The 12,605-nt window shown below is 39.4% G+C and overlaps 1 protein-coding gene across 1 annotated transcript in view; it reads left to right on the top strand.

Moving 5' to 3' along the window:
* The window catches only part of LOC119484654 (hemicentin-1-like), a 199,350-nt gene extending 188,467 nt beyond the window's left edge, over positions 1 to 10,883 (top strand). Inside the window, exons 26-29 of the mRNA XM_037763624.1 lie at positions 2,357 to 2,635; positions 3,874 to 4,152; positions 4,328 to 4,450; positions 10,501 to 10,883. Of these exons, the coding sequence (XP_037619552.1) occupies positions 2,357 to 2,635; positions 3,874 to 4,152; positions 4,328 to 4,450; positions 10,501 to 10,883 (1,064 nt within the window). The remainder of the gene's footprint in view (positions 1 to 2,356; positions 2,636 to 3,873; positions 4,153 to 4,327; positions 4,451 to 10,500) is intronic.
* The last annotated feature ends 1,722 nt before the right edge of the window (positions 10,884 to 12,605 follow it).

Consider the following 12,605-nt stretch of genomic DNA (forward strand, 5'->3'; position numbering starts at 1 on the left):
TCTACAGAAGCTCAGACACAGAATACCCAGAAGTTGATCTACTCTTGACAATAAATATGAATACATCTCATAATCTCATAATTATATATCAGATATCTTTTAGATCTGCAGTGATCTATCTTAAAAGACAGATGAGGTGAGTCCTGATTTGATGTCGTCACTGATCTCTACATCCAGTGTTTAAAGGATGATGTATTTAAGTGAAGGTATTGTGTCTCAATATTTGAATGATAAAATAATAGTACACAGCCTCTGGGTGACGGAGTAGCACACGCTGCAGGTGTAGAAATCAGTGACATCATCAAGACTGGATCATTAATGATTTCTCCTGATCTGTCATTGAAGGTCTGTGGGTCACGATCTCAACGGCTCGTCAGCCTTCTCTGACAAAAGGTCATCACCATTGTTTAAAATGAGCTTCAACTGAAAGATGCTTTTATTGTGATTACAAAATTACACAAACATTTACTAACTAACTGGACTCACAATACACTCAGTAACTCTGGCCAAGTGCAATACATCTTTTGAACTTATAACTAGTGCTGTCAAAGATAACATGATAGTAACGCAAATTAGTTTTAACGCCACTATTTTCTTTAACGCATTAATGCAACTTGTGATTTTCAGGTTGTAGCTGTTGTTGTCTGTTGGGCTGCAGTTTCTCATGTTATGATTTGAGCATATTGTTTTATGCTAAATGCAGTACCTGTGAGGGTTTCTGGATAATATCTGTCATTGTTTTGTGTTAATTGATTTACAATAATAAATATATACACACATTTGCATAAAACAACATATTTGTCCACTCCCATGTTGGTAAGAGTATTAAATACTTGACAAATCTCCCTTTAAGGTACATTTTGAACAGATTAAAAATGTGTGATTAATAGCAATTAGTACATTAATAATTAATAGCAACATATTTTGATTGATTGACAGCCCTAATTATAACTTATAATTAAATCCATTTTGCATACCTTACAGCAAAGTGCACATTATATGCATGTTTAAAGGGCATACTTTTATACTTTTTACTCTTGTGTTTTTCTCTATTCTTGTTCGTGTGGTTTCGTTCGTGTTGCTGTGGTATGAGAATCCCCCCCGGGGATAAATACAGTATCTGTCTGTCGATCAGTAACATGATATTTCTCAGTAATAAACATCAGTACTAAACATTGTGCTTTAATCAATAATATCATTGTTAGCTGCAGCCCAACAGTAATCTCTTAATGATTTTGTTTGATTAATGGATTAATGGTTTAGAAAATGACCTCACCTCTCAGAGCCCAATGTGACGTCTTCAAATGACGTATGTTTATCTTGTTGTTTCAGCTATACTTACCTTTTACTTCTACTTTAGTGATATAGAAATTGTTTTCTAAATCTGAACCAAAAAAATATTTTCAGAAACTGCTTTCAGTGGTCAAAAGAGGTAAAACTGTTGAAACATCATGTTCTATCAAACACTGCTGAGTGTGTAGTTAAGACTCACTTTGGGCTTTTCTGTTCATCTCTTCCATTATTATATTTCCATCGCTCACCTTAACAAGTTTTTGTTTCTGCTGTGTTCACAGTGGCAACTCCAAAGCCATCCGTCACAATACTTGCTGCCACAGAGACCAGGGCGCTGCTGCAGTGTGACGTTCGAGGTGCTTCTCCAAAACCTAAAGTAGAGTGGCAGGACAGCGGTGGAAACATCCTTCCTGCTGAGGAACCACAGGTGTCTGAAAGAGGAGGAAGCTACGACATCATCCTCCAAACCACTGTGACCAAGACCGACCGCTATCGCTGTGTCGTCACACAGGAGACAATCAGCCATCAGGTTTCTGCTGAGACCTTTGTGCATATCAGTGGTGAGATTTCTTTCTTGTTTTAATCATGAAATAATTTGAATTGTTCACGTTTAATGTCTTATTTTGTCTGACTAACAATCCAAACTCAAAGACATTCAGTTTATAAAGATATAAAACAGAGAGAAGCAGAAAATGAAGTTTGAGAAGCTGGAAGCAAAATATGTTTGATAAATGACAAGCGAGTAATCGTTATCACAGCTGTTGTTGATTCTTTCTTTAGTTAATCTACAGAAAATTAATTTCCTATCTTGTTGTTTCAGCTATACTTACTTTTTCCTTCTACTTTAGTGATATAGAAATTGTTTTCTAGATCTGAACCCCAAAAAATATTTTAAGAAACTGCTTTCAGTGGTCAAAAGAGGTAAAACTGTTGAAATATCATGTTCTATCAAACACTGCTGAGTGTGTAGTTAAGACTCACTTTGGGCTTTTCTGTTCATCTCTTCCATTATTATATTTCCATCGCTCACCTTAACAAGTTTTTGTTTCTGCTGTGTTCACAGTGGCAACTCCAAAGCCATCCATCACAATACTTGCTGCCACAGAGACCAGGGCGCTGCTGCAGTGTGACGTTCGAGGTGCTTCTCCAAAACCTAAAGTAGAGTGGCAGGACAGCGCTGGAAACATCCTTCCTGCTGAGGAACCACAGGTGTCTGAAAGAGGAGGAAGCTATGACGTCATCCTCAACGCTACTGTGACCAAGACCGACCACTATCGCTGTGTCGTCACACAGGAGACAATCGGCCATCAGGTTTCTGCTGAGACCTTTGTGCATATCAGTGGTGAGATTTCTTTCTTGTTTTAATCATGAAATAATTTGAATTGTTCACGTTTAATGTCTTATTTTGTCTGACTAACAATCGAAACTCAAAGACATCCAGTTCATAAAGATATAAAACAGAGAGAAGCAGAAAATGAAGTTTGAGAAGCTGGAAGCAAAATATGTTTGATAAATGACAAGCGAGTAATCGTTATCACAGCTGTTGTTGATTCTTTCTTTAGTTAATCTACAGAAAATTAATTTCCTATCTTGTTGTTTCAGCTGTACTTACTTTTTCCTTCTACTTTAGTGATATAGAAATTGTTTTCTAGATCTGAACCCCAAAAAATATTTTCAGAAACTGCTGTCAGTGGTCAAAAGAGGTAAAACTGTTGAAACATCATGTTCTATCAAACACTGCTGAGGTAGGGCTAAACGATTACGGCCAAAATGATAATCAGGATTATTTTGATCAATATTGAGATCATGATTATTTATCGCGATTATTCATTGCATTTAGGGACAAAATATTGTTATTGTACTGTCACATTGAATTAAACAGTGCTGCTTTCACTTCCATGTTGTGCTACATTCCTGCTAATGTACAAATCTTTGCATCACAATAAGACTGATCCTCATTCTCAGTGCATCTCCTAGAAGCAAAATATAATTTGTACCAAAACTGTTTACTCAAAGTTAAATCAACAGAGCACTGCTTTCACTTTCACGTTGTGCAAAGCAACATTCCCGCTGACTAACAACTCTTTGCATCAAAATAAGTAATTAAGGATCTTCTTCACCTGAATTCAGTGCATTTGTTATACAGCAGAGCAGACGGGCAAAAAGAATAATATACAGTATGTTACTCTTCTACTCTGGTCTGTGCCGCAACAAAAGTTTTCCACAGCCTGTCGATGCAGGGTGAGCACACAGCGACATGACAGCTCCCCAAAAGTGAACTCAAAACATCTGAATCGGCCCCTGGTGGCTGGCTGTTAGTTAAGGAGGCACTTGATTTGATAAGCAGCAGAGTTTTCTATCAGCGGTGCATTTTAAGCGTCAATATCACAGTCGATCATGTTCATTTAATTGTGGGAAGCCAAAATCGTGACTAATATTTGATTAATTGTGCAGCCCTATGCTGAGTGTGTAGTTAAGACTCAAATTGGGCTTTTCTGTTCCTCTCTTAAACAACATGTCTTCCATTATTACATTTCCATCACTCTCCTTAACAAGCTTTTGCTTCTGCTGTGTTCACAGCTGCAACTCCAAAGCCATCCGTCACAACACTTGATGCCACAGAGACCTGGACGCTGCTGCAGTGTGACGTTCAAGGTGCTTCTCTAAAACCTAAAGTAGAGTGGCAGGACAGCGCTGGAAACATCCTTCCTGCTGAGGAACCACAGGTGTCTGAAAGAGGAGGAAGCTACAACATCATCCTCAACGCTACTGTGACCAAGACCGACCGCTATCGCTGTGTAGTCACACAGGGGACAATCGGCCATCAGGTTTCTGCTGAGACCTTTGTTCATATCAGTGGTGAGATTTCTTTCTTGGTGGTTTAATCATCAAATAATTTTAATTGTTCATATCTTATTAGTTTACAAAGTATTTTAGGCACCTTTAATTGTCTTTTTGTGCAGTCTATGTGTGCTGTACATGATATGCAGTTACATTTTGAGTGTTACATTTGTTTTTTTGTGATGTGTTTCAGGGAAAGTCTCATCCATCATCATCGGATCGTTGTTCGGTGGATTGCTTTTGGGAGCTGTCATCATTGGTGCAGTTCTAGCTCTGCTTGTAGCTAGAAAGGTCATCACAATACGCCGTAATAAAGGTGAGTTTATATAATATATTTTGTCAATGTGTCCATAATATGCAGACATCATATCTCAGGTCAAGAAAGAAAGTATTTACACTTTTACATAAAAGTGAATATAGCATATAGTTGTGAATCTATTACCATGACTGATCATTATGTTCCATAAAACTAGTGGAGGCCTTACTTTTTGTAAAACCAAACAGAAGGGCTCTCCTAGATCCATGATGTAAATTCATGCCTTTTAAGGCATTTTATCATTTTGAAAATAATACTTTGGATTATCTCTCAAACTGATTTTGTAAAACCAAGCTGGCTGGCAGGAACTGACAAAAACCTGGATGTACTCGAGGCTTAAGGCTTGAATGTATCAGGCTGTCTGAATAACAGTCTGAATATGGCAGCAGAAATAGTTTACTTGTGTGCAAGGATTGCTAAACTGATTATTTAACTATTTTCTGACATTGTATAGTTTGAGAACATAAGCATGTTGTTAACCATAAAGTTTTACGAGTCAAAGTGCTTCATTTGATGGTACAGTAGGTTTATATTAAAAGGTTTATCATAATTCTGTTTATAGACAGCAGTGGTGGAAGCTTTAACATGTTGTTGAATGGGATCAGGAGATTTAGATTGACACTTTTGTCCAAAGTGACTTACAATAAGGGCATTCTACCATGTGAATACAACCCAAGAATCATGCAAGTACATCAGATAGAGAAATAGATTTTATTTATTATAAGTGTAACTACACACTTTTTTTTTTTAATTTTTTTACTTTCTAAGCATTAAAGTAAATGATATGACTGAACTGTGATGAAACACATCAATGCTGTTAATATTGACATTTCTTACCAAATTTATAAAAGTCGGTATTTCATGATTAAAAATGTCTCAACACGCCATCTACTGTTTTAAATCAGCCCTAATCTTACAAGGCCAGGTAGAGTCGACCGTTTGGGTTTAATCTACGGGACGAAATTTATATCTAAAAAAAAAAACGCCCTCTAATCAAACCCCGCTTCTCGCCTCTGGCCACAACGGTGATCGTTTTCACCCATAAACCACTGAGTAGCATCACAATCACAGCACAGCAGCAGCCTGTTCTCTCCTTTACTGGAAATGAAACCATCAGCTCATTATAAAATCTGGTGAATCAGTGTTAATGACTGATTATCTGGCGATAGCAATGACCTTTCCTACGCTGTGACAGTGTGTGTGGATGAAGCAGGGAGGGAGGGAGGGATGGAGGGAGGGAGAGATGTTGCACCGACAGCAAACAGCTGTTGTGGAGTAGAGAAGAACACCTGCAGTTAATTTTCCACATTGACAACTATACACACTGGGTCTGGTGCAAATTATCACCAGAGAGAGAGAGCGAGAGAGCAAGAATTTTCCGCATTGCCATGTTCCATTTTCGCAATGACTTTCCTCCTAAATAGTGTCATGTCCACACCACACAACAAAAACCTGTCCAGACAGAGAATGTCTGAGGGGTTAACGTTGCAACAAACAGAAGCACATGGCTGATTATTATGCAGAATGATGGTGATCAAAGGATTTCATTGGTCAAACTTATATTTCCACAATTGGAAATCCACTGAAATTGATGTCCGTCGGAATATTGTTTTTCTCCGCACGCATGTTCCGCAGGCAGGGTCTGAAATGAACTTTTTTCACTTCCTGCCACTGTGGCAGACAAGTATTTTTTTTTTGTCTGCCACTCAGAAATATTATCTGCCACTCTCTGTGCACAATCTCTTCGCTAAATGAAAGAATAACATTTTCAATCTAACGTCATTCAATGTTTGATATATTTTACATATACATAAAAAACATTATATACACAGTAAATTACAGTGTTCGTATTACACCGTAGCTTCTGGGGAGCCCTATTTTTTGAGCATGGGATGGTACTGTACACAATACTGTACTTTGTTATTGTCATCTATAGTGTTTTTTTGCATAAAAACACAATGTAAATGATTAGGATTATTTAAATATTTGCTTTGATTAAAGAAATCTTGGTAAGTTGTTATGAAGTTAAACAGGTCATAATTACCTCTATATAATTTATTTTATATTGATGTGAAAACATCTCCTAACAACTGGATTTATTAAAGTTTCTCGCCAAAAACTTAATTTTACGAGATTACATTTGAACACATCATGATAACGTTGTAATTTACCTTCACCCAATAGTCATTTTGCTGAGCAGACCGTGCCTGATAATAATAACTGAATGGCACCTCCGTTAACGTTAATAGCTCCGCTATTTATCGGGGAGGTGAAGCTATTCAAACATACTATGGCTGCTGCACTGCAGACGTATGGGCTCATAAAGTGTGTCTGGAGATAATAAATCTACAATACGCTGTAAATTTCTACCACAACTCTCTAGTGAACGAAGCTGATGAGCTCTTTCTATTTCATGTCATTTTCTAACTATCTGATCCACAGCGGTCCCCGACCACTCGTCTCACAGCCGGCTGCACATACAGACCGATGTTATGTGTCTAGCTCGGTGAACTAAAGGCTCGTTGTGATTAAAATGAGGTAGTAGCCCGTTGTCTACCTCACTACGGTTAGAAAGAGCCCTCGTTGGTGCTTTAACTATGTTTCTCTGATGAGTTATTGATCCGGGGAGTTTGAATCTGTGAAGAATCAGTCGGACTGTGAGACCGTCACGGGTAGAGCGAAGTCAGTAACGTCGCTTGTGAAGCGAGGTCTGAAAAATTATTTGAATGAAATTATAATTTTTTTATTTTACTTTTGCGAGCAGTGGCCCGACTGGGCTGATTGTATTTACAGACCCGACGTACTGTATGTTCGACCCTGTGTGTCATTTCGGCAGGTTTAAGTGTTACATAAAGTAGGGGAGACCAGGGGCAGTTGTAACATCTCAAATTGCACCAATCAGAACTCAAATAAAAAAAAAGAACAATTTAATATAGCAGCCAAATTAAACTGTATGAAATTAATTTAGAGGTTCTATAAATCTTATGAAATGCATTGTTAATATGAATGAATATGCATTGTGTAAAGGTTTTTGTATATACGTGAAAATCTGTGAAATAAGCATGTGACCTGTTTTGACCCCTCAAAGAATCGTAATTAAGGGCCAATAAGAACCGGAATCGATAAGCAGAATCCGAATCGTTAAAATCCAAACGATAACCAACCCTGGTACTGGTTCTTAGCATTTTGGATTCGACTCTAACCCTAGCAACGGAAGATATGTAGAGTTTCTGCTGTCCTGATGTCAATGGGGAGCTGGTTGTGCTGCTTTTAGAGTGTTGGGAAAACAACCTGTTGTCAAAGTGCCGATGAGGAAAGGAAGGCGGTCAGGAGGTCAGGGTGGTTGGGAGGTAACCAGGGTTCATGCCTCACTGGGAGAGAGGGGTGAAAAGGAAGTTAGTGCAGATGAAGAGGTAGGTAGTGGACAGGTGGGTCAGGAAATGATCTATCTTTTTTACTAAGTAGTTAAAGTCGCTCGGCAGGAAGGACGAGGGAGGTGGGAAATCATAAATCATAGAGCGTTTTGGGGTAGTTGAAGGAAGATTGAATTTTGGATTTAGCTGCAGATAAGAAGGAGGAGAAAGAGGAGAGAAGAGGTTGAAAGGTAAGGAGGTCCTCAGAGTGTGGGAGAAAGAATGACAGAGGATACAGTAGTTAAGGTAATAAGACAGATGTTAAATTCTCTGTCTGGATGTTGAAGTCACTGAGCAGTACAAGCCAGGAGCCATCTTCAGGGATGTTTGATAGGAGGGCATCTAATTCCTCCAAGAATTTCCAGAGAGGACCTGGTGGGTGGGAAAGCACAACGATGTTTAACTTCTCCGGATGAGTAGCAGAAACAGCGTGAAATTCAGGATAGAAGTGGACGCAGGTAGAGAGCAATTCGCCATTTTAGGGGAGAGACTAGCAAACCAGCGCCACCCCATCCAAGTGTCAGTGAGAGTTAGGAAAGCGCAGGTTTATAGACAAAGTGAAAAGATACTTCCCTCTTGTCCTCATACGAAAGACAAAGTGTAACCACACCCTGGTTAAATTATCAGGAACACGACCTTTCTGGTGATGAAACTTGTTTCCACTGACTGCTCAACAAACAAATACCAGGAATACAGATCAGGGAAGAGGTGGCATTTCTACAAACTAAGTTCTCTTAACCCTAAACTTGTTTCATATTTGCTCACCACATTCCTATACAGAATATAATGTCAGGAATATACAAAAAGACTCACTAAGTTACCTGACAGCATGATTTACTAATATTAATGGTGAAATAAATTCAGTAAAACAGAACAGGCTGGAGCAGGAGGCTAAACTACAGTACTAGGGGTGTAACGATACGTTTTTACTACGATACAATACGATTTCCATGGTTCCGATACGATTCAAGGACGATATTTGGCTCATCTAGAGCGATACAATACGATACGATATGACACCATACAATACGATACGATACGATACGATACGATACGATACGATACAATACGATTCATTGACTTGAAATCGATACAGTAACTTTTTTTGCCAAAAATTCAGTCAGTGTGAAATAAATATGTGATACTGGACAGAGCAGGTCAGGATTCCTCAAAGTTTTTCTTATCAGGGAATCAGGGATAAATTAATTATGGATATAAACAAGTAAACACAATGATTAATGGCAAATACATACAGGTTTTATTTGAAAATAATAAAAAGTGCAACTGCAGGACCTGCTGATTCAGTTCTCAAGATACAAGGCAGTGCAATATTTAACACAAAATATAATAAACCAACTTCTATTCTAGTTAAATGAACAATGGTTTAACCTGCTGCTTCTGTCCTCATTTTCAATATAAACAATAATACAGAGATCAAACAGCTGATGGTGATCAAACAGCTAATAGTGATCAAACAGCTGATAGAGATCAAACAGCTGATAGTGACCAAACAGCTTAGTACAGGATCATTCCTACAAACGCTGTTTAAATAATCTGCTTATAGTAATCAAGTAGTCCACCTACAGGGTTCATTTGGGGTTTTTTCATACATGAAAACATACGGAAACACATTTTAAAACTACGTTAGACTAACGTTAATTGAATTTCTGTTTTGTTTTTTACTTTACTCCCGTGATAATTTGCCTTGCCAACCGTCTGCTTTCCGGCTGGGTACGTGAGGCTGATGCTGCGTGCACGTTGATATCATGACGGGGAAAGGAAAGTAATTTTTTCTGAATGAAAAAACGACAGCGCATGGGGAAAGCACCTGTGGGTGAAGCCGCCTGCGTCAAGTGATTGATAGTGCCTGCTCACGTAATGTCCCCAAAATGAAACTCCGTCGACCGGCTCCTCGGCACCGCAGCGCCAGCAGCTCATGCAAACCACGCCGTTACCAGGTGAGAGAGCGAGGTAAGCTGGCAAGCTGGCGCATGTCTGGAGAGTGAACCGGAGTAACGTTTAACATTTCTTTACTAATAAAAGTGCTAAAAACACTTTCATATAACGTTTTCGTCCTTAAATACGATGTGCAAATCCTTAATATCGATACAATTGATATTTGCGTTTCAAATCGATTTTATATCGATATACGTCTCCCGTGAAGGACATCTTGCCGAGTACCTATCGATGTAGTTGGATCGTGGGAATATAAATCGATAGATCGATGTAGTAGATGAATCGTTACACCCCTACAGAGTACAGTCAACAGGCAGCAGAAGGACAGCACACAGACTAAATGATCAGTTAACCAACACAGCAGTCAAGCAGAGAAATGGCTTTGAACGTATTATACTAACTTATAAAAGTAAGTTTACCTCAGAAGTCAGACTGCACACTTCTTCATGGGATGAATGTTTGGTGGTCGACCTCAGGGTTCATCTGTAAAACACAAATGAATTCATGAGCTGACTAAAACTATTCAGACAAACTGTTCAATCTTCACTGTCAACGGTTTGAAATCAGACTTTTGAAAGACGATACAGAGATTTAAATCTATTTGTGTGGGCCACCAAAATCAAATCTGTATACTATAAAGGTTGACTTTATGTAATATATACTCTCTTTTCTTTGCTGCAGGTTCTCGTCTGCAGAGGAGCGGTTCACTCAACGTGTGGTACACTCCAGTTAACCAGACGAACGGTCCGGTTGACCAGAGGAACGGTTTGATTAACCAGACGAACGGTCCGGTTGACCAGACGAACGGTCCGGTTGACCAGAGGAATGGTTTGATTGACCAGACAAACGGTCCGGTTGACCAGAAGAACGGTCCGGTTGACCAGGGGAACGGTCCGGTTGACCAGAAGAACGGTCCGGTTGACCAGGGGAACGTTCCGGTTGACCAGAAGAATGGTCCGATTGACCAGAGGAACGGTTCGATTGACCAGAAGAACGGTCTGGTTGACCAGAAGAACGGTCTGGTTGACCAGAAGAATGGTCTGGTTGACCAGGGGAACAGTTAGTGTGAAGGTCCTTTAGAGCGGCTACTTCATCCAGCCGACATTTCTGTTGGGAACCACCAGTCAACATAGTGGCAGACACAATGAATTCAGTCACATTTGGACTTATAGTCTTTGAAAACGTTGGCGCAAATTTTCGATTTGTCATACATTTTTGTAAAACTTCCGTCGAAAAGAAGTGACTTTAATGATGAAAAACAAATCGTTGTTGGGTACGGTTAGCCTACCTTCAGACTGCAGGAACAAAAGCACTCCTCCTGGGCCTGCCTCTTTCGAAGCTCCGGTTAGCATCATAGCTAGGCAGGTCTAATTCCCTGTTGAAAAAATGCATTTGTAGCTCGGTGCACGTCAGGGGAGTCTCAAAAAACCCAAACCCAAATGTAGTGAAGTTCACAAATGACCAGCAGTTTGCAAATGTACAGTTTGTATATAAATGTAACAACCTCCAGTTGTGTTTTGAACCCGGGTTGATTGTGTGTATGAAAGGGTTAACCCGCGTTGACTGACTCGGCTTCGCGACCGAGGTCGAGAGGTGGGTCAGACCAGGGTCGGACACAAACGCGGCAGGACAAACCTCGTCTGCAAATGAGGGCATATTTCTGTGACGGAACTGTCACAGTCGCCGTGGCTCATAAACGAACGGAGCGACGGCAGCAGGATTGTTTTCAGACACACCGGAGGTGAACGATGCCGTATTTATTCCTAGATGTGAGTGTTAATGGAGCAGCTACGATGTTAGCATAGCCTGGCACTGATCGATCCGGACTCCATTCAGAGAACAAGCATTTTAAAAGTTGTGTGCCTGTCGTGTTGCGGACAGACCCGACAAAGCATGAATTCTGTCTTTTTACGAATCGACATCATTATGTCGTTATTTCAGCATCATTTTGATCCATTTATTGCAATTAAATCACAGCACAGTCTGTTTATTTTGGGTTCATACCGCAGTAGCGATGTTTGACCTGCTAGATAGTCAGTTCAATGGCGCTGTATGTGAATACTAGTGATGGCGAGCTGAAGCTTCATGAAGCATTGAAGCTTTCATAAACAAAGTGTAAAAAAATATGAACCATTTAAATAGAAGGAAGTATAAAAATAGGAGCAGTATATACAGTATCGACAATAAACAGACTATTAACAAAATTGCAGGGAAAAGGATATTGCACAGTGAGAATGAATGAATGAATGAAATTCCACCTGAAAATATCAGGTTATTGTCGGTTTTTGGTGTTTAAGTGTAAGTGGTCTACTGGGAGCAGTGCTGGTTGTGGTCTACTGGGACCACAGATCTGTGATATACTGTATTGTGTGCCAGTAAAGGCTGTTGGGAATGAATATAAACAATAAAAGAAATATATATTACCATTACAGACAACGTAGTGTAACGTTAAACGAACATATCATGGCTGCTGAATGAGAGAGACATCCGCCGTAACTTTACACGGAAAGCCTTAATAGGCAGACCACCTCACGGTACTGCCAGCTGTGAGCACATCTGTTTTTAAAGTGTGTTTACACATGTTATATTTGTAACATTGCCTTTTTTAAATTTTCAAAATAAACCTGCTGAAGGATTCATCTGTCGCCTGTTCTCTCTGTTATAAAGGTACAAACCCAGTTCATTACATTATCCAGAAATTAGCAAATTAAATTAAATGAAATCTTTGCTGGGATGGTGGAGTGAGTGAAATATACAATACAGTCTTCAGAAGTGTCTGTAATCCT

Source organism: Sebastes umbrosus, chromosome 1 (genome assembly GCF_015220745.1).
Source record: "Sebastes umbrosus isolate fSebUmb1 chromosome 1, fSebUmb1.pri, whole genome shotgun sequence".
NCBI lineage: Eukaryota > Metazoa > Chordata > Actinopteri > Perciformes > Sebastidae > Sebastes > Sebastes umbrosus.